This window comes from Falco peregrinus, chromosome 6 (assembly GCF_023634155.1).
Source record: "Falco peregrinus isolate bFalPer1 chromosome 6, bFalPer1.pri, whole genome shotgun sequence".
NCBI classification, from domain to species: domain Eukaryota; kingdom Metazoa; phylum Chordata; class Aves; order Falconiformes; family Falconidae; genus Falco; species Falco peregrinus.
The window spans coordinates 77,972,225-77,993,953 of NC_073726.1; the positions used below are offsets into that span (position 1 = coordinate 77,972,225).

The window sequence follows — 21,729 nt, forward strand, 5'->3', positions numbered from 1 at the left end:
ATGGAGTGTTGGCATTCCCAGGAACTGGAAATCTTCTGCAGCATTCCCAGTATTACCTGTTTCAATAGGGTTAGAAGTGCCTTTTTTTGGGGGGTTGCAGCACCAGAAACAAGGTGCAGAAGCAAACAAGAACGGTACATGAATAACCTGGGAAAAGTTAAAATCTGGAGTGGTGCAAGCTTTGAGTAGGAAGCATTTGCAAAGGATGCAAGATGCAGAAAGAACGGTAAAGTAATGGCAGCTGACTGATTCCAATCACAGTCACCTTTGTTTCCTCTGGTATTTCCTCAGTATTTATTAAGCCCCAACCATTTGATTGTGTGATGTATGGGCGAAAATAAAATACTGCCTTCCCAGTGGAGTTTGAAATCTAAACATTTTCCTTGGTTCTTGTTTTGTTCTAATTGGTTCCTTCATGCTGAGTTCTTAGAGCTCTCACATATTTTATGTGACTCTTTTCCAAAGCCGTACGAAAGCAGATGTAAGGCCTGCGAGGGCTGAAGCCTTAGCACACTGTTACACCAGCTGTGTTACTGTTATCTGCATGTGAGGATTAAATTGTCATCTTACATTCAGTGCTGGCAAAAGCTGAGTATGTGACAGAGATGGTGACAGTGGATTTAACGTCTGGGTGGCAGTTACTTTGAATATCACTCGTACCACACATATCAAGCAAGTCAGTGTATTAGCGACTGTGATTGGAATCAGTCAGCTGCCATTACTTTACCGTTCTTTCTGCATCTTGCATGCTGTCACACAGCATGTCTTGCTGCAGCACTCCCTCCTACAAAACAATACTCCTTCCAAAAGTAGGTTTTCGTTAATTCATTCCATGTGGCAGTGTGGATCTGTCTCCCCTTCTTGCCAAAGGACACGAGTCCACCTTTGTAGACCATCTTTCACAGGTTAAACTTGGTCCATATGTGAAATAGACTGTTGCCAAGTGGAGACTGCATTCAGCCGCTTGCAGAGCTCTTTCTGAAGAGCTCTGACAAGGCTTTGGGAGATCACCTCCAAGCCAGGGCAGCACCCAAGGACACACTTTGGCTCCTTGCAGCTGCAGTTCACAAATCAGCCTATTATCTGAAACCAGCATCCCTATCAGTTTAAGTTAATATGTCAGCCTGTAAACTGCAGCAGCTGAGGAGCCAGCACACATTTGCTTCTGCTGTCTCTCCTCCATGGTGGCCATTTCTGGCAGAGAGGCAGAGTGGACAGCTGGAGGTGGTAGCTTCTAAAACTACTTGTGTGCATTGCCAGGGCTTGTCATCTGTGCACGGTGAGAACTCCAGCAAAAGTTGTTGCGTGGCTTTACAATTCTATCCATTGATCGAATGGTAAAATCCAGAAAAATGATACCGGCACAGCACCGCTTACCAAAAGAACCTCGTGTAGGTTCCTGCATTAGCAGGGAGTACAAAGGCTTCTCCTTTCTTTTCTCTATTTCACTGGTGTAGACAGCTTCAGTGTTTCTAAAACCAATTTACGGTGAGGAGTCCTATGCTGCAAACAGTAATTCCTGCATGCTGGCATCCCAAAGCACAGAAAATTGCCCTGCATTTTTGTAAACTTTTCATACATTCATTTTTAAAGACCACAGAGCTCAGATGCTTTCTGGAGGACACTGGATGTTGTTACATGCTCCTATGGATGATTCAAGCCTGAGAGCTGGAAAGAGGCACGGTTCCAGTCTGCCTGCAGAACTTGCCATCGCTCTCCCATCTTTTAGAGGGGCGATTTATGTGCAGCTGGACCAGGGCAGAGTGGCATCAGCGCTGTTGACTTCCTCGCCACTCCCTGAAGATAGAACAGCAGTTTTTTACTGGAGTATGACTCAGCATGCGAGGTCTAAACCTCATTATGCCAAAATCTGAGTAAGTTTTATTTTTAAATTAAGGTGCTCATTTTTGCACTCTCTTTCCATTGCCAGCATGAAGCCGATTATTGGTTGCATTTATTTCTATCTGTGTAATACACACCATGACAGGTAGCAGAAAATATTAATCTGCATGTTTTATGATTCAAACACAAGAGGACACCAGTCTGCAGATCCTGCAGTAAAGGCATCAAATGGGTCATGTAGTGAGATTACATATCCTTATTTCTGTACTGTGTCCTTCCGATGGGTGTGGTCACTGGTTTGGGATTTGTTATTATTTGATTCAGCTGAATCTCTGTTTAGCCTCTTTCCTTTGACTGAAGAGGCAAATGCTGTTCCTTAATCCTCCTCTAAAGCTTTGCTGGTAGCTACTAAGTGGTGTTATTTATAGCCCAGGCAAGACTGAATGGCTTATAATAATGGTGACTCAAGCCTATAAATCTTTATAATTATTGCAAGAACTACTGGTGCCATGTTATGTGGTGATGCTTACACAGAAATGCTGGGAATCTTTAATGGTTACACATTAGCTTTCTTTCTTTCCTCTTTACTTCCCAACTTCACTGAAATGAACACTTAAACCTTTTGTATAGAAAACCATGCAAAAATTTCTTACCTAGATTAGTTTCCCCCCAGTTCCTTCACGTTAATGCTTTGGAGGGCTCTTGTTGAGGCAAGTCACTTAACGGTGCTGGCATTTGAGGTGCCTCACCAACTGAAGCTGCTGAGGTGGAGAGGCAGGAGTCACAGCGGTGCTCAGCACAGCTGGGGGGCTGCTGGGGGCCTTACAGCCAAGGCTTCCCAGTACAGCGCGATGTGTGTCTGCTTGGTGATGGGCTCATCCAGTGAAGTGGTGTATTTGGTGTTTCCACGAAGGTACATGGCCAGTGATGGCTGGTTTGAACGAATGCTGAGTACTCGGTGCTTCATAGGAAAGGGGGCTACCTCTTGGTGATCTGAAATACCATTGCAATGAAGCCATCTGAATCCTCCCTGTATCTGGCAGATTTGTATCACTACATGGGCTACCAGCTGCTAACTATGATAAATCTTGCTAGCATGCTAACTTTGTGGCAGATACCTCAGCAGAAGTTTACCAAATTTGAATGCTGAGAGGAGACAAAAATAAGTCTCTTGGCTTTATGGTATTTTTGTGCTTCATTTGCAGTGCATTTGCATCAATGAGGCGTTCTCTCCAGAGACAATTTGGGGCACTTGGCCAGGGGGTGCCTGTGTTTGTACAGAAAGTCATTTGGCCAAGTCCTGGAAGTTCAGGTTGTCAAACTAGGAATGCGCTTACTACCTATGGACTTTAATAGAAAGACTGAAATGCTTTCAAGGACCGGGTAGGTCCTTTCTACCAAGGAAAAGTAGAATTTCAGCACAGCTTATGTGGGAATGGGCTTTGACCAGACTTTCTACTCTTGGATAGATTTCACCTGATAGCACAGAAAGCAACAGTCAAGGGGTAGGAAAGAACAGCTCTGGCTAAGGACAGTCTTTCTGGTCATAGTAAGCAGATTCCTAGCACACAGCAACTTTCTTGTCTAAAAGGAACACCAGCACAGCAGTAGGTGCACAGTGGATTGACACAGAGGCTATTACTCTCTATGATAAGGAAACTTTTTTTTTTTGGCCAAATTAGCAGTTCCCTCTCCAGCCTGGTAGCTGGTGGCCCTCTGTACCAGCTCAGTTTGGCAATGGCATGTGTATACACCTGGGTGTTAAAAATGTGGCCTTAGAACATTTTTGGCTTTGGGGGCTGGGGTGGTCTCCTGCTGTAGCAAAGGAGGCCAGCTGTGCCTGGGAACAGGGGTAGGATTCCCTGGTGTCTTCAGAAATAAAATACAAGAAGCTTTTTAGGCAGCCAGTAAGGATGTATTGCTCATACATCCTCGGGATTAAGTGACTTAAGTAGATTTTTGGTACTAATGAAATTTTCTTCTGACTCTAATCTGCAGGAACTGTGGGGTGATTTTGTCTTCTCTGTGGTAAGAATGATTTCTCCTACTCCTATCTTCTTGCAGTTTGTGGGTTTTGGTCTCCTATATGACACAGACTAGTAGGACTCCTCAGCATGGAGTTGCCTGAGAGGTACAAGATAGAAGTGTGTAAAACCTTGCATGGACTGAACAGTGACTGTGTCGTGTGTCATAATGCAGGAACACAGGAACACCAAATTACACTACCTGGTGACAGTTCGTACATTGTGTATTTAGATGAAGAACTCCTTGCCATGGGATGCTGTTAATACCAGCATGAGGGGAAGAAAAGCCTGCAGAGGGCTATTAAAGCCAAAGGTGCTTACAGAGTCCTGTGCTCTCTGCTGTACTCTGGCACAGGCATTAGGGACAGCTCACTGGGTCAGATGGTGGTTTGAGTTGATGCCAACTTTCTGTGGTTATTTTGTCTTAACTTAAGAGATGAGGGTAGGGGAGAGGATCTGTGGCTTGTACAAAGACCACCTGGCCTGACTAGGAGGTCTAGAAAAATCAGCAAACCACAATGCATGGAACACATCTTTTATTCAATAAGCAAGCAAGCACAGAAGTATAATGTGTAGTGCTTAATATTCATACAGTACTAAAAATATAAAAATAGAAATAAAATTTCACCAAAAGCATTTTCACTCACAAATATACAAGGAAAAGTGCTGTCAAGCCACATCATGCTACACCACTTGCCAGTTGCTGAACTGACAGTTAGTTTCCCAACAGAACTGCAACACTAAAAATCTGCTAGTCCTTCCTCACAACTTTTGGTGAGCCTGAATATTTGACTAGCAAAAATGGGCCTCCTGCAGCTGAGAGCCTAAAAAGCATAGATGTCATTACCTAACGGAACAACAACATAATTCTGGATAATTTTATAGTGATAGTAGCCTGCTTCAAGCTCTTTGTGTACCTGTCGTAGAGAATAAAAAATTTACAGAAATAAACTTGAATCCTGATTATAATCCAGACCAGTCATGGCTACAATTATGGAAACTATTCTGCATGAATATTTGTGCAATACTCCCACCTGGTGGCATATTTTTAAACTCCCTTCCTTCAGTGCTGCAGTTTCCTCTGCCTGCTTACTCTCACAGGCATATTCATCTTCCACTTAGGTTTGGAGTCCAGTAGCACAAACTGCAAATAGTGCTAAGCACCCTTAACTTCCAGTGGAACTAGAGGACATCCAGCACCTTATCTTACTGTAGCTATTGGGTAGAATTCACATCTATGCAGGAAGGTGACGTGGGTCAGAGAGATTCCTCAAGGAACACCCTGCACCAGATGCCTTGCTTTTAAGCCCCATTTTGAGGACTGAATTAAGAGTTGGGGGCTTAAGAAGCTTCTGTTCGCTGACCTTCAGCATGGAGCAGAACTTCATCTATCATGAAGACAGCTGTGTGCTGTCTTCCATGAAAGCACAGGTGGGTTTGGGGATTACAGTGACAATCACAGCTGTGTATCTTAACAAGACCTGTCTTGCAGAGTATGCCAGTGCACAGAACCTACTCAAATCATACAGATAAGGGTGTGCAGAACCTAATGTGAACCCCACTTGTATCAGTTACTTTTTTGGAATGGGATTTATTTATACTTGATATACCTGCTATAAAAATAAATGTGACGATTAACCCCTGAGATCATTCTAGCATAGTTTTGGCCTGTTACTTGTTTCCCTCTGAAATATTTTTTTATTTGGTTTACGGACGTTTATTTAGGTTCTAGTGAAAAGGTTTTATAAAACACATTAAATAATGTGGGGCTGAAAAGGTGTACATTCTAGTTGCATATATGATACATACCTTATACGTCTATAATACATTCCATAACAGCTGAATATTCTAGTATTGTCTAAGAAGTTCTTGCATGTGGATGAAGGATTAAAATACTAGAAGATAAACAGCTGTTTAGGATCAAAGATAATTGTTTTTCTTTCTTTAAATCTTGTTACACATAATAGCTACAGTAGTTTGTCCAGCAGGTAATAAATGAATGCATAAAGCACTTCTAGCTATATTTGGGTATCATATGCATGCATTTTTTATAAATAAAAATCAAATGTGAGGTCACATTTTCCCATCTTCTGTTTATAAACTAAATCAAATTTCTCATTCATCGAAACAGTGAAGATGTCTTTCCATAGCCCAACTCGTCCTGAAACACAGACAAGGAACACAAGTCAGAGAGTGGACATCACGGGACACCAAATATCTACAGTCTTAATCATGCAGAGCATGAAGTATCATCTGTGAGATGCTAATCAGTCTTAGTTTTCACTGAAAGTTCAGCAACACCTAAGGCTGTTCACTGTCTTATCCAATTCCCCTGCTACAACCCTTGCAAAGCCTTAAAATAGCCTTAAAGTGAGTACCACACACCTTGTCATCTCTATCAGCTGAGTATTATACAGGAAGAAATCAGATTTTTGTGAGATTTTGCTTTAGCCTTAATCAGAAACGAATACAGATTTTGGTTTGGGTATTCTTTTAAAAATGGGTTTCTGGTTTCAGTGCAAGCTATGGCTGTTTAATAACTTCAACAGCTAACAATAATACATTTCAAAATTGCTGTGCCTCCAGCATACACTGGTTAGAGAACTATCAGAAAGGCACATGGAATGCGAGGTTTTAAACCGATTATTTTATTCTGATTATTGAGATGTAATATTATCATTACTAATTTCTACTATTTTATGTTTACAGATAAGAAATGAATTTACATTTCTCAATATGGAGAGAATTCATGGTTTAATACAAGTGCCTGGATTATATCTATGGAAAACATAAGTGCTATGCACACAGTTCGTGCCATTTAAATTCTAGTTTTATACACAATAGGAAGCTTTCAGCAGATGAAATACGGACACTGAACACTTTATCCTTGTATGGAGTATTCTGCTACTTCACTGAACCCAATTAGTAACATAACCTGATGACACTTTTGAACCCACCAGACAAAGGTTGTGGCCCCCTTAACCACTGTTTCACTGCAGTGCAAAATTTGCTTAGCTCTGAGTCATCCAGGGTTACTTGTTAGTGAATAAGCCTCATGGAATAACCAGGCTGAGAGGCCCAATTCTCTTCTCATTTATGTTAGATATAAATAAAGACAAAATCCAGGCTTGTTCAACTGGAATAAATGAAATGAGAATTGGGACTGTGCTATCAGAGAGTTTAATCATAACAGCAAGAACAAAACTACATGCAGGGAGCTTAATTATGCATTTGATGCATAAGAAGAATACCCATTTAATTTAATTACCATTGCTTTTTATGCAGCAACTCTATAATTGCGTCCAAAGACAAAACTGTCTGAAACATCTACAAATTACATATTAACGTGATGGTGTAGTACGTGTGGCAAGGGCCATTACACGAAATCAGGATTTTCCTATAACTCCTGAAGGTATGATAGTGTTCTGGTTTGTTTTCAGGATCCAAAGATCAAAAGAACCTTAAACTGACTGAAAACACATTTATTGTTTTCACCAAATTTCTCCTGTATAAAAAAAAAAACATTAAGGAAGCACTTGCAATCATAAACATCTGATACCAATTTCCATTTTGCTCTGGGAACTATAATTGCATAAAGTACAGCACAAAACATAAAAGCCTGTATTTCCCTTTCAATAACAATAATAAAACATTTTCTTCCTCTGCTTACGGAAGATAAGCCTTTTATTTCTGAATCTCCCTAACAACATGTGTGGACAAATGACAAGTTTTATGAAGGACATATGCAGTGGATTATTTGTAGCATCTTTTTTTTTTAACCACATGAACTGATAGCTTGTCAAAAAGTCACCCACCTGGTTTATGATTTGTATCATGCAACTGTGTAAATTATGATGTGATAAGTCAAATATAAGTAACATATCTAATCATTGTTCTGCTTTCACAGCAGCTCAGGGTTATCTTCAGAGTAAAGATCAATGTGCTAAAAGGAAAAAAAATGAAGAACTAAAATAAAGCAAAATAAAGTAAAGGTAACTAATGACAAATTAAAAATATTTAAAACAAATTACAATAAGCTGTCATGTTATTGCCACCATTCTTTGTCACAGAAACTAACAGAGAACGAACAAAGCACTGTTAATGAAGCTGCATTCTGAAGTAACAATTTGTTGTAAAAGCCAGGCAGCAAAAAAATAAAAAAAAAGAAATTCAAAATAAGGATATTTTTAATAAAAAGCACACAGTGAACAAATGACAAAATATTACATTAAAATATTAGATTAACTGCTCCCTTCCTTCTCTATTACACAGCAGAGGCTTCTTTCTGAAAGGTTTGTAGGTGGTATAAATAAGAGGCTGTGCCCCTCGGCTGGGAGGTTGCAGGCTCCCCTACAGAAAAACGAACTAACACCATGTACAGAACAGTACATGCAGCAAAAGTCGGCATCACTGTTTATCTGGATGGAGATGAACTGGCCAGCAGAGACAGCAGTTAGCCTCTCTGCCTGTGGAAGGTCTCACCAGCAGCTCTGTTCTCTCTTCTCTTGTATTACAACCTCATCTGTCTTTTACAACCACCCTTCTGGCTTTCACTGGACAAGGAGAGGGGATTTTGACTGTGCATGTGGCAGTGCTGCTGCTCCACAGACCTCCAGATCATGGAAGTTAGGACAAACCTAGGTTTTTGTGTTACATGCAAGTCAATGGAGGAGAAAGCGGCTCTGTTGCTTGTAAAATCTTGCACTGACATAGAACACTTCATCCAAGGCCCTCAGGATGTTTTACCGAACTCATTATCTTGTCTTCATAGCAGAGAAGTGGGTTGCTAATCAGTTAGGCAATGTGCTGTAACATCCTACTGCAAATGAGATGGTGTGTTGTTTTCACACAAGATACAAGTTGTGCTACATGATGAATTTTTAGTTGGAAGCAGTAAGGGGAGGTTAGGATGGGAGTTGAAAGCAAGGTAACTAAGAGCAGGAAAAGACACCATTCAGTGAAGAATCTACCAGAAACATATAGGGAATATATCAGGTCTTTCAGTGACACTATAAACTCCTTTGTCTTCTTTGGAATTTTACCTCAAGCCAGCAAACTTGAGATATTTATTTCAAGAACTCATCATTACAATAACATAAGTGAACTGGGGCAAAAAGATGTGCGACATCACAGTTATGATGGAGTCTGGTTTCCAGGTCCTACTGTAATAACTGGAGTGTACAGCCCCTACAGAACATACTGAAAGCCTTTCCATACCAGGTGTGCAAAGTCACATACAGAAGCAAGGCGGTGCAAGCAATGGCTTTTTTCCACATATGACATTCTGAAATGTTTGTGCCAACATACAAACAGGACAAATCATACTGGGTCAATTATTCTGATGATAGTTTGAGCCAAGTAATGGAAAACTGACATAAGGGTCTGCCAAGAAAGATACAAAGGTAGTATAGAATACCAGTGAACTTGCTTTCATGGGAAAGCAAACCTTCTTTCAAGCAAACCTGACTGAGTGTTGGTAAGATAAAGATTTCAGTTTGACTGAGCAAAGGTGAATGCAAAGATACAATAGACTTTTGTAAGGCATGCAATTTTAGTGTTTTTTAACAGAACCGTATAGTGTCAACAAAATGCATGACAAATGAATAAACAGCTGGCTAACTCAGAATTAGTAGTCAAGAAGGACGGTCAATACTTAGTATTTTTATCAGAGATTTGAAAATGATTATAAAAATTGGAGCTGACACAATTTGCAGATCACATGAAGGTTGGCTGAGAGGTAGCATGGAAAAGGCTCCTACACAGAAACTTAAGAATGAAGTACTCTGGTCATGATCCCCAAGTAAGAAAATAAGCTGTAAATCAGTCAATCAAAATCCTTTGAAAAGGCTTTGTGGTCACGATAAACACATGCTTCATGTATGATGCTGTATCAAAAAAGTGCTAACATGGTATGGATGGACAAAAAAGGGAGGGAAAGTTCTAGTTAACACTGGATTAAACTAGTGGATAGTGATTTTATGTCTGGGTAAGGCATTTGTGCGGCTGACATAGGAACTGACCATTTTGATCTTATTCCCTCATTTTAAAAAAGAGCCGTTAAGTGCTGTAAAGCAGCCTACAGAAAATAATTTGAGGGAGACTTACTGAGTTCCCTCTTTTATGCTCATCAGAAAGACAACTGAGAAAGGACTTGATTTCTTGACATTATTAAAGGACATATGTATCAAGAGATCAACGTGCATTTCAAGTTCCTAGAGAAAGGCCTCACCAGCATAAACACCTAGAAGCTAAACGCATTTTGCACAGCTGAGGTAGACAATGAAAGTTAAAGGCTCATAAGGAAAACTACAGGTCCTCGTTGTTTCATGTCTTCAAATTAGAATTATCTGCTATTCTAGAAAATCTGATATACTTAAAAACAAGGGCTGAGGCCAGGTTAAACTGTATGAAATTGTGTGGGCTTTGACATGCCAAAGGTTAGGAGTGGTGCGGTCTTCTCAGCATGAACAGCTCAACCTGTTCAAGTAAGCCAAAGACTCTCCAACAGAGTGGTTTGCATAGTGTTGAACACAGACTGTTGATCTTGGATGTTTCCATGCTTTTCAGTCACTTCTACCTAACTATTTCAAAACAAACAACCCCCCAAATAGCACCAACAGTTGGTTTACCTCCTATCATTTACACAGCAATATTTTGCCAACACCTTAACACATCCTGAAGGTTACTAAGTTGTCAGTTGCTTCTTGCAACATCCACAATAAGAGTGTTACTGTGGGTTTAAACATACCCCTGCCAACGGGAAGTGCTTCTGCATTACAGCACTGATCAATGAGTTGATGGCAGTGTTCCACCATGGATTCCAACTGTGCTTTGTCGTAAGAAACTCCTAAGAACCTCACCAGTTGCTCAACCATTGTGGCTAGGTCCTGTAAGAGAGTATTTAAAACCAGTTTATTTTACAATATTTTAAGTGACCTTTTTCAATGAGTTTAAATACTTCAAAGTGTTATATCCTGATGAGTGTGAAAAATACAAATGCAGAAGTTGCACAAACACCACTGTCTTACAATTTTGCCACTTTCCAATCCGATGAAAATAAATAGATACCAAGTAATTAGGGTAAGGTCAGCAGAGAACATGGTCATACAAGCTCATCCCTTCAATTATTAGAATGGAGAACTGCAAAGTAATTGTGATGCTTCCCATTCAGACAACACCACACCCTTAGCCGATGACTTTGGAATACTAGTTTATTTTGGAGGAATTAAAAGTTACTTTTTTATTCTGGTAAAATAAATTACCACAAATGTTTGGCCCTTCCTTCATCGTTAGCTTTTGGGACTGCATTCATGTAGATGGAAAGGATCTAGTGAGGTGGCCTCTGAGACTAAACAGTCATTAATTTATATATCCAAACTCCAGGGTTCCTCAAGTATGAGTAAGACTCCTGGAACTGTAAGGACAAAATAGCAATATTTATCAGGAAGCAGAAAGATACTGTGATGCTACCAGATTTCAACAGTATCCTTCAATGAGCACAGCTAGGAATATATCTTTATTCAAATCCACTGGTTTGAAATAATTTCTTCTAAACTTTAAAAATCATTCTGATTGTATTACATCTTTTAGCATCCCACTCCATCAGAAGGCTCAGTAAAGCTGAAATTGTAATTCACCCAGCTTTATGGAGTTCTACTGGGATTTTGCCTTTTGGAGGTTTAGAGATAGGAGCTGGGATGTTCCTATGTTGGCATTAATTTTCCCATCGAATAAACACTTTGAAGTATTTTCATTAATTCTTAAAAATACACGATTGCAATAGGAAATAGAAACTAATGTTCTATGTATTATTTCCACTATCAGCCAGCATACTATAAGGACCCAATAATTATGGTCACCTTATGTTACACAATCACCCCTAATTGTTTTCAATCTTGTTTCACAAAAGACAGCAAGAACAACCTAACTATCAGAATAAATGCCAAATATATAGGACAAAATACTGATGCTATAGTTTTTTTCTCATTGATACAGCACACACAGCAAGACATTCCTTTTAAATGAATGCCCAGGGCTGAGTGTAGCAAGCACTGAAAAGTTACACACCTCTGCCTCCTCCGTGAGTACTTCGGTGCCTATGAGATGCAGGCAGGTTCCCAAGTAAATTACTAAGTTTGTGAAAGTGCTGAAAGTCCACAGAAGCAATTGAATACCAGTACTTTATACAAGGCATCAGACATTAGGGAGCACAAATAAGGACATAAGCAACAAATTTTGTATTTTATGTATTTTAAACAGTACGACGCTAGACATAATTAAAATACCTTTTTGCTACATGTAACCTACCTTATGCATATCTTCATACTTGAGAAAAAGTACATTGGCATCCATGTGATGCTCCCAAAACTCCTGCACGTGTTCAAACCATGAACCATATCCTACTACAAAGACATTGATTAGCATGAGGAAAATGAACATTTTTGTTACTAAGCCTTTTCAAAAAGGAAAAAAAAAAAAAAAAAGATAAAAAATAAACTGGAGTGTTTCATAGCCCCAGAGAACAGTATCTGGTTTTGACACATTGCCATGCACAGCAAGGAACTTAATTAAAAAAGTTTTTCTATCAGTTTGGAATATTCAAAGGAACTGATTTACCATAAAATGTTCAACAGAAAATGCCACCATACTTCATAATGAACCTCTTGGAGCTCAGTATCAACACCACATGACTACTGAATGGAAATTGAGCCAAAATAAAAATTACACAGATAGATTTGCAGAAGGCAAGTTTCCAGTGGCTCCAACCTGCATGAATTCCTGCAATTAACTGCAGCTTCTTTCACCTAGAAGCTAGACACAGCGTTTGTGGAAAGTTCCATAGTGCATCCTCCATTACGGACAAAGAATGGCTAACAGTCATTTCCTTTCTTAATTATAGTATTGAGGACACAGACCTATACAAATGCTTCACGGTCATTCCAAAAAATGGAGGATGTACTGACAGAATATCCTGTTTATTATTACATCTTCTGCTCCTCCCCGCTAAAATCTAAGACCCATTCTCTTCCATTGTGAGTTTCTGAACGCTTCCACACAACTTCTGTAGACATGCCAGAACAGTTTCAGTTATCTCTATTGCACAATAAATCCAGACTACAACCAGATGCCAACGAGGTGTTGAGTGCTCCTGAAAGCCCAAAGGGATGTGATGGGGTAATCACAAGTCATGAGCAGGCCCAGCATGCAGGATTGCTAATGATGAAAAGCTTATGCCTTCTACCTGCTGCGTGCCACCAGCAGCTTGTCTTCGGTTCCCCATACCGTTTCATGGGGTTTAGGACTTGAAGAGAAGCTGAGGTGCTATGCTGGGAGAGCCTGTGCTCCCAGCACCGCTGAGGCAGTGGTTACTGGAAGTCTTAACTCACCCCTCAAAACTTTCCTCCTTGTTTTTCACTTCTCTGATAAAATCCACATTTGTACTGATTTCAGTCAATTTACATGCGTCTAGCAGAGGTTCAGACACTGGTATTTATTATTTAGAAACCGTATCTTGCTGCCAACGTTGCCAGAAAGACAACATAAACAGATATGCGTTCTGCATATTTGTTACCAGTGATAAATTTCCCCAAAGTACTTCAGATAATCAAGACAGGACTTAAGCAAATATGGTGAGCAGTTTCTCACATTCTTTCCCAATTTTTTTTTGGTCAATTTTCTTTTCAGCAAAGTGGCTATATATTAGGGGTTTTAGTTTTGCATTTTGAAGCCACCTTTTCCCTTTGAAAAATAACTGTTTAATTTTGGTAAGTGGAACATTTTCAACGGACAAAGAGGTCAGTTTCATAGGAAAATTATTTTAATCAGCTGACTCAGTTTCAATTGTTAAATGTATTGGGAAAATTCCATTTTTGTTATTCCTATTCCATACATCCCTAAAGAAATTCACACATAAAGCTAACACATCAGTCAAGCAAGAAGCGTTCCTAGCTGCTCTTAATGGTGCAGGGGAGAACCCATTAAGATCTTAGCACAGTTTACCTATGCTTTATGCAAGATATTCCCTTAAGCTTTAGAGGATAATTCCAAAGAATTACACATTCGAGGCTAATCCCTATCCACCCGTATGCTTTCAAAAAAAATAGCTAATATACACTGGATTTGTTTCAAGGTGGTCAGGTATAAGGAGGGGTAAAGAGTGGGATTGCATTATTTGAACTCAGTGCTTCTTCCTCTAACAGTACTTTGACTTCTTATGAAGTTTTTTTTGCTGCTGCATTGCTTCCATGAGATGAAAACATTTAGCTAAATGCTACATTTACTGCATTACACAACACTCGATTTGCCCAATTATGGACACAGAACATGCTGTGATGTTTTACTAACTCTAGGAGGTTGTGATAAACCAGCTGCTACAAGATATAAATAACTCTTGGAATACTTATATGAAAAAGAGTAGAGAACCTTCCTCCTATCTTAGAAGGCCTTATAATGTGTCTTCTTTATATCTCTGGTCTAGAATTTCCTGATCATGGGCTACAAACAAACATCCCATTCTCAGGGAATGCAAAAGAAAAACCTGAAAGTGGACTGGAATGGAAGGAGAGCATTAACTTTCCCTGCACAAACTTGCAGGAGAAAGTAGCAATGGTTTTTAAGGCCTGTTAAATAACCTCCATTGGTAGGTTTTTATGTTTTTCTTCCCTTCAGTATTATACAGCTCTTTCAGCATCAAGTCCTGCAAATTCCAGGCTGAAGGAACGTTTGCTGCGCTGGATGTAGAGGAAATCCTGCTCTCAGAGCACAAGGCACCTGATGACTTCTTAGTGTCAAATTATGGTATTACAGGGAAAATTTTGTAGAGAAATAGAAGGCAGTAAAAATTTTCTCTTCCCAGCTAGAAAGTGTGGCAATCCATTGGCAAAAAGCCCAGTGGCAGCCAGTTACATGAGAACATGGGGCTTGCCCTCCCTCTAAGATTACTGAGCTAGTGCAATGGAGCTACTTAAGGCAGTGCAGCCCGAGTGGGATCACAGTGGGTGGGTGGGTCATCAAACAGCCCTCACTCAAAGGAGCTCCTGGGTGAGCAGCTGTTGTTGTAAAGCAGGTTACTGCATTCTCATACAGCCGCAACCGCCTTCTTACAGGGGCTCACTTCAACTTACTGATGAACTCCAGATCAATCTCATGCAAAGTAGAGGGTTTTGTGTGTTAACTGATATCTTGCAAGGGACAAATCTTTAGGTTTTGGATGAAATCAAAATATTAAAGGGATACCAGGAAAAAAAAAAACCAACGAACACCTGAGGAACAGAAAGACTCCTGAGAAGTAGCCAACAGTGTGGTACAACTAAAATCAAATGATGCTGGGATACCACTTCTCACAAGGTACCTGGTAACTTGCAAGCTGAATTTTAGAAAAACAGACCAGAGTTTTGCCTGAGCTAAGCAAGGAACACTGCTGAGCCCATGGGATCAAATATTGTAAGGTGATTATTTTTTATTTACAAGGCATGGCCATAGTTTGCATGGACAAGTCCATGCAGCGCTATCTGTAGCAACCTCCTTGCTGTATATGCAAAACAAATGCACCTTTATCCAGTTCATTTCTGTACTTGCAGAAGGAATGCAGAGATGAAAATAAATGTGTAACAGCGTGTGCAGAGAGAACAGCTCCTTACACTTGTCGTTCATAAACCTTCTGCAGAACTCCTGAAACGTTCCTCTGTAGCTCATGGTCCTTAGGGAGCGGTGAAACTGGTAATAAGACACCACCAGGTCTTTGGGGTTGCGAGCCATGTATATTACCTATGATGGGGTGGGGTGTAAAAGAAAAATAATTATCTTATTGAAAGCTTTTCCCCCACCCTGTTTCCCAAAGCACTTAAACAACTGCTGCCAATATAGTTAAAGAAACATGATTTAATTTCATTTTTACCTTTGAATTGCCATTATGGAGGTCCGAAGGCAAAAAACGATATGGTAGATGGCTTTTTATGAGGCGAGGAGATGTCAGTTCCTAAAATAAAGCAGACATGAAACACTTCTTACTGTGCATTAGTTTTTGGCACATCCTGAGCTGTCCTGAACTGTCATACTTGAGGCTCTTTAATATACTGAGTCACATTTACAAATTCACTTCTTAAATTAATAGGGGTCTGGGACTAGTAATTTGGTTGGGGAGTTACATCTGTTTTAAATATCAGAAGGCTGGATAATGTGTCGGGGGGGTTGTTGGGTTTTTTCCTCCCTTTTGTTTTCAAGGTACTCCCATTTGTAGGACCTTTTCAGGGAAAGAGTAAATAGCTGAGGATTCTTAGTGTCAAACTAACTTTGTTTCTACTGATACTTCCACCAAAATTCCTTGAGAAATATTAGAAGCTCCGAAAACCCCACCCCTAACTATTTTACTCTTGCAATTTATTTTATCCTCAGAATTGGGCCCAGACAATCCAAAGGCTTATCTGAGTGCATGAACATCTTTCAGAGTTATTTTTCTGTATTTTGAAACAAAATCGTCTTATGACACAAATCATCTTCTAGTAGCTAAAAACTGCATAAATCCACATTGGATCAAGTTGCTATCACACAGCATAGGTAGCAACATGCAATCTCAGACTAAACCTCTCACTATTGCCAGCACTTCTTTGCGTCAGGGTAGCACTGACATCTCATTGGACTAGGCATCACACAGATGAAAAAGAAAAGCAACTTCTGACCCCTAAATACTCTCGAAGCTGCAGTTATCATTGACCAGAAGCAGCTTAAATCTATTCATGCCAGCCTTAGCTAGCGCAATTCAACAAGCACTGTAGCTGTTAACAGGATGGAGCCCAGTATTTTGCGTAATCATTCCAAGATATGCCTATATCAGAAGTAGTTACAGCAATGAAAAAAAAAAAAAAAAATCACACTTATATGCCATGCCACTAGTCTCTAAGTGGTTCTTAATAGTGTGGCAGTCATTTCATGCAGAACATTTCAGACTCCTCAAACTACACCTACAGAGTCTGTAGATCCAGAGATCATGGGTCTCTTAAGGATTTAGATGTATAAATTCAGAGCAGTGGGTCTACAGATCCATAGATCTCTGTATTTGTAGTTCCTCTTTTGCAAATTCAGGGAAGGAATCAAAGCAAATTTGCCTCATTTGGACAGCTTCTGTTTACGTAAGCAAGGGAGCCCTTGAACTTTTATTCAGAAAACCCACTGGCAATATATTTAGGACATGGAGAAACATCTAGAGCATTACATAGATTATAACAAAGCTTGATAAAAGCAATTTTAAAATAACCTAATAATACTTCGAATCATTCCCATAAACTGAGCAAGTCCAGTGATGAAAAGGACAAGGACAGGATGAAATGAAATGCTAAATATGGAACTGAGGAAAAAGATATCCAAATGCTGAAAGACTTTCTTTGCAATAAATTGTACCTTGATGATGTCCAGACCAGGCTGAGGGTACTCTAGGACTGGAAGTTGTTCATCTATATTCATTAGTCCAATCTCATCTGGATCAGCTCCCTGACTCACTAGATATACCACTTCCTGTAGCAAGCCTGTGCCTGCATAAACCAAACAATGAAAGAGAACAGATTGTATTACAGTTCTTATCTAAACAGAAGCATATGAAGGGAGACCTAGACATAGAAATAATGGTAAGTTTTGACCTTAACATCTGCTGCGGACTCAGGCTGTAACTACTGTTTTAACATAGCATGTCTGCACCCTCAGTTTTGTTTTAAAACACATGAAGATCTCCTTTCACGTAAAAGACCTGAGATTTTTCTTCAGTAATAACTTAAATATGTTGCTGTCTCCAAATAATTTTACCTGTGAATTGCAAAGCATTTTTAAAGAGTTCTTCCCCTGTGAATGTTAGCTAGGCAAAATACTACTATTTCCATTTTAGAAATTAAAAAAATTAAGCAGACAGATTATACAAGTTCACAAAATGCCATTAGTGGCCATACTGGGAAACTGCCAGTGTCATCTATTCTAAACTGTAGTCAATGCTGCTGTTATGCAATGATTTCAAAGTCTATTTATACCTCCACATTATGGACTGGATAAACCACAATGCATCAATGCATAGTGAGTTAGTCATAAGCTTTAGAGGCCCCAGTTACATCTCTCTCCAGTCCGAGGACATTTACAAAGCAAGCATTAGCTATTATAGCCTTAATACCTATTAATTTTCCAAAGTCCAGTTATTCCAAATAGAAATTTGAACAGGGAAACTATTTCAAATGACTTTACCTTCAGGCAGGTAGGAAACTTTTACAACAGGCAAAGGTTCAAAAGTACCTGACAGAGGCTTATGAAGAGAAAGGCAGAGGCTTTTGTTGAGACAGAGGAACAGAACAATAAGAGAAAAAGCGAACTACCAAGGAAGAGACCCCACAGTTTAGACGGCAAGTCACACAGGCATGGGACATCCTGGATACTGTGACACATGTGACAGACTAATTATTTAAGAGTTGTGAGCAGTAAGGAAAATGAGACCAGGATTTATTCTCTCATGTCGCCTAAAGGAACCAGTAATTGTTCCAGAACTCTTTAGAAAGCCCAAGCCCACCTCAAGATCTCATGTCCTTGGAAAGATGAGCTGCAAATTCTGCGAGCACACTTTTGTTCCCATTTTAACTTGAAAATAACTTACAAGTTTTAAGTCATTTGTAACAGTCACTAGTTAATTCATGTTAACTAGCATGACTGTGCACACTAGCAGACATGTTTTGTAAAAATTCTGTAAGGTGTTCCAACACAATGAAAACTAGTGTACCGTTATTCAGATATTTTTTTTTAATCTGAGCTAGAAGAGTTAAAAAAAGCTGATGTACTTCAGAGGCTAGTTAGAGTGAACAATCAGGATGCAATGTCAAAGAACACACACCTCCAAAAATTGCTTTGGAGAGCAAATACTTTAAGATTCCTCTGTTTCCTGACTGATTAGTGGATAAATTAAAATGGGTTACAGAAAAAAAAAAAAAAGAAAAGAAAAAAGACACTTTTCCATTACCATCACCCACAGAGACAGATGTCAGATTTAATGCATGCTTGCCCCTGAGGCTGTTCACTCCGCATTTTTAAGTCCAAGCATATATTTTATACATTAAAATTAACACACATATAGTACTTCAGTATCAGTCCTTGTGACTCTGAATAAGCACAACCCTTGTCCTCATTAAACATTTATTCTGACAGAGGACACCCTGGTTTCCATAATTTATTTCTGTATTTCCAAATCTACCTGCAAAGAAAAATGCTATTACAGCAACCCTGTTCCATAAAAAGAAAAGGAATAACTGCATGGAGATAAACACCACCACCAGGATTTTCTAATTTTTCATTACTCAGCTGATCTCTAGGCAAAAACCAGCCATCTCCATTGTGCCTCTGAATACAGAAGGGCCACAGGGTTGAGGCAGAACTATGCTGAAACTTCTGAAGAGCAGCATGTTCCCTAATAGCTCTCCACAAAATCCACCAGTTAAATAGGAGGTGAGAGCCAGGGAGCACAGCCCCCATGGCCTTACCTAGTTCTGCTCAGACCCGTGGCCATGTGCTAGACTTGGCTCGATTGCTAGCAGATCCATGGAGCACTGCAGAGACAGGAAAAGGCGTATTGATAGGGAAGATGGGTTCTGATTCAGAAGGAAGTGGGCCTTTGGAAGCTCAGAAGTCTTCAACTAAATGTACATCCATCAAAAACAGTGAATCACTGAAAGATTAATACTGGGCACATGGCAGAAAAATAAAAATCTCCATCAAGTACAGGTTCTTTAAAACAGTGCTTTAAATCGGTGAACCTCAGTGCTAATTATTAGTGTGCACATACACAGATTACTGTAGTTATGTACGTAACGCTGCACATATTCCAGCACCCTATTCCAATCCACACAGCAAGCAGTATTTCTGCAGTATTTCAACAAAGACGACAACAAGTGGATGGTTTAGATGTCTGGCTTCTGGCCATTCAGCAGGTTAAAGTTTCTCCTCCCTATACCTGCAGCAGGACCACTGATCCTGATTTCTCCCACCCATGAACTCTGTTCTAGTCTTCACTTTTGTCACTCACTATATTAGCTGATTTTTTCCCACATTTACACTTAAGTTACTCTGCTTAGGATTTTCAGGGTCTTATTGCAAATGAAAACTAGCGATTTAAGTTTTGAGGGAACTGTGATTTTTTAACTTGTCACCCTTAATCAATTATCATTTATCCCACACACACATTCCCAAGAGCCCCATACAAAAAATTATGACTGACCTGATCTACTGTTCTAAAGAAAACTAAACCACCAGATGCTTATTTGTTTAAAAGAAAAAAAGCTAAAAGCTTTTATATATAAACCTCCTCACATCTCTATTAGGATTAAAAACAACTCAAGTTAAATCACAGGTATCTGAGCTGAATGCTTTTCCAGTTTAGAAATGATGGCTTAACCTAGCAGCAGACAAACAGCAGCCCGAATTCCAGACCTAGCTGCTAGGGCAAGATCGTCTAGCCCCTGGGAACACGAGCTCCAAACAAAACTGGGATACTGTACCTATGCACGTGATGAGAGGCCCAAGCCTAGACTGGGGCTAGCAGAATTTACCAAATTTGCCTGGGAGATGAATGCAAGTCTTCTGCTGTAGCCCCTGATTCTCCATCTGCATATAAAACACACAGTAATTTGCCATTTGAACCAACTGACTTAAATCAATGTCTATGGAGATGTTACGGGTGGAAGCTAGAGTAAATTGCTGAAACTAAGATTTTCAAAGATTACAGGAATAACCTCCAATAATCCCAGTCTATCACAAACCTTAGCCAGATCTAAATAGCACAAAAACTCTCTTAGTAAAAGGGAAAATACTTGTTGGAGAGAAGGAAAGATGAAGGAAGCTAAATCAAAAAAAAAAAAAAAAAGATGCAGAGCTTATCTTTATATTCCCTAGATTTTTGGCCTGTCTGCCAACAATGATTTATTGTCCCTTGAGGGTTACCCGCTTTAAGTGAAAGTAAAGGAAGGATTAGGTCACTAAGTGGAAAAGCTAGCATGTACGCACATAAAGCCAAGTTTTTTTCTTGGAGGCAGCGGATCTTATGCGTCTCTACTATTTTCCATTGTTTTCTCCTTGCATTGCTGAATGTGTGTGCATGTACATACATGCCTCTCTTGGGATGGTACAGAAAGAGTAAACAGTCACTGATAAACAGGATTAATTTGTCAGCGTTTGGGCATGAGGCACCAGATGCAACAGGCATAAAGACCCAGCAATTCTACCTTTCCTTCTTCCAGCTGCGACAGATCCACATTTCATCCTGCAGGAAGACTGCTGGTCTTGCTACCTCCAAGGTCACGTTGCCAAAACAAACATGGAATTCATCTACGCTTATCCAGTTCAAACTAAAATGGAGTCAGTCAGCATCTGAGGAACTTCAGTGCACTGTACCTGAGAAATGCTTTTCCCTGACAAGCTCTTCTGTTACGTCAATACAACACCTCAGGAGAAAACACAGTGTTCCAGTTTATCACAAAATCTCCAAAGCGACAGGATGGGAAACAGCTGTGATAAGCTACTGCCAGAATTTGCAGGTTTTTAGGGAAGCCTTTCAAATTATCCGTGAACCTGTATTTCCACTCTGTATAACACCATGTACAAAAACAGCCCAGTCACAGCAGTTTGACAGCGTGTTAGTTGGGCTGCACTGTCCTTTTCTGTGGAGCCTAATGATGCACAGAAATCAGGACTCATTAAGAATCCTATCATGCCTACAGCAGCCCCTAAGATGACTGGGAATCCTTCATTTGTACCCTTTTTCATGGCCAATGCCTCAGCAACAATAGCTGAAAGTCAGTTCATGGCCATACTGCCTCCACTTAACCAGTAGGTATTCTGCTGCAGCAGC

At 39.8% G+C, this 21,729-nt stretch overlaps 1 protein-coding gene across 2 annotated transcripts in view; it reads right to left on the bottom strand.

The window, feature by feature from the left end:
* Nucleotides 1–4,387: 4,387 nt before the first annotated feature.
* Nucleotides 4,388–21,729, bottom strand: part of SULT4A1 (sulfotransferase family 4A member 1) — a 30,688-nt gene continuing 13,346 nt past the window's right edge. The window contains exons 2-7 of one of the 2 annotated variants that reach the window (XM_055809053.1): nt 17,262–17,392; nt 15,763–15,843; nt 15,506–15,632; nt 12,174–12,268; nt 10,615–10,753; nt 4,388–6,027 (exon numbers count right to left, since the gene is read on the bottom strand). In XM_055809053.1, the coding sequence (XP_055665028.1) occupies nt 5,915–6,027; nt 10,615–10,753; nt 12,174–12,268; nt 15,506–15,632; nt 15,763–15,843; nt 17,262–17,392 (686 nt within the window). In that variant the 3' untranslated portion in view covers nt 4,388–5,914. Of the gene's footprint in view, nt 6,028–7,681; nt 7,810–10,614; nt 10,754–12,173; nt 12,269–15,505; nt 15,633–15,762; nt 15,844–17,261; nt 17,393–21,729 lie in introns of those variants that run through there. The other variant, XM_055809054.1, reaches the window with a different exon arrangement.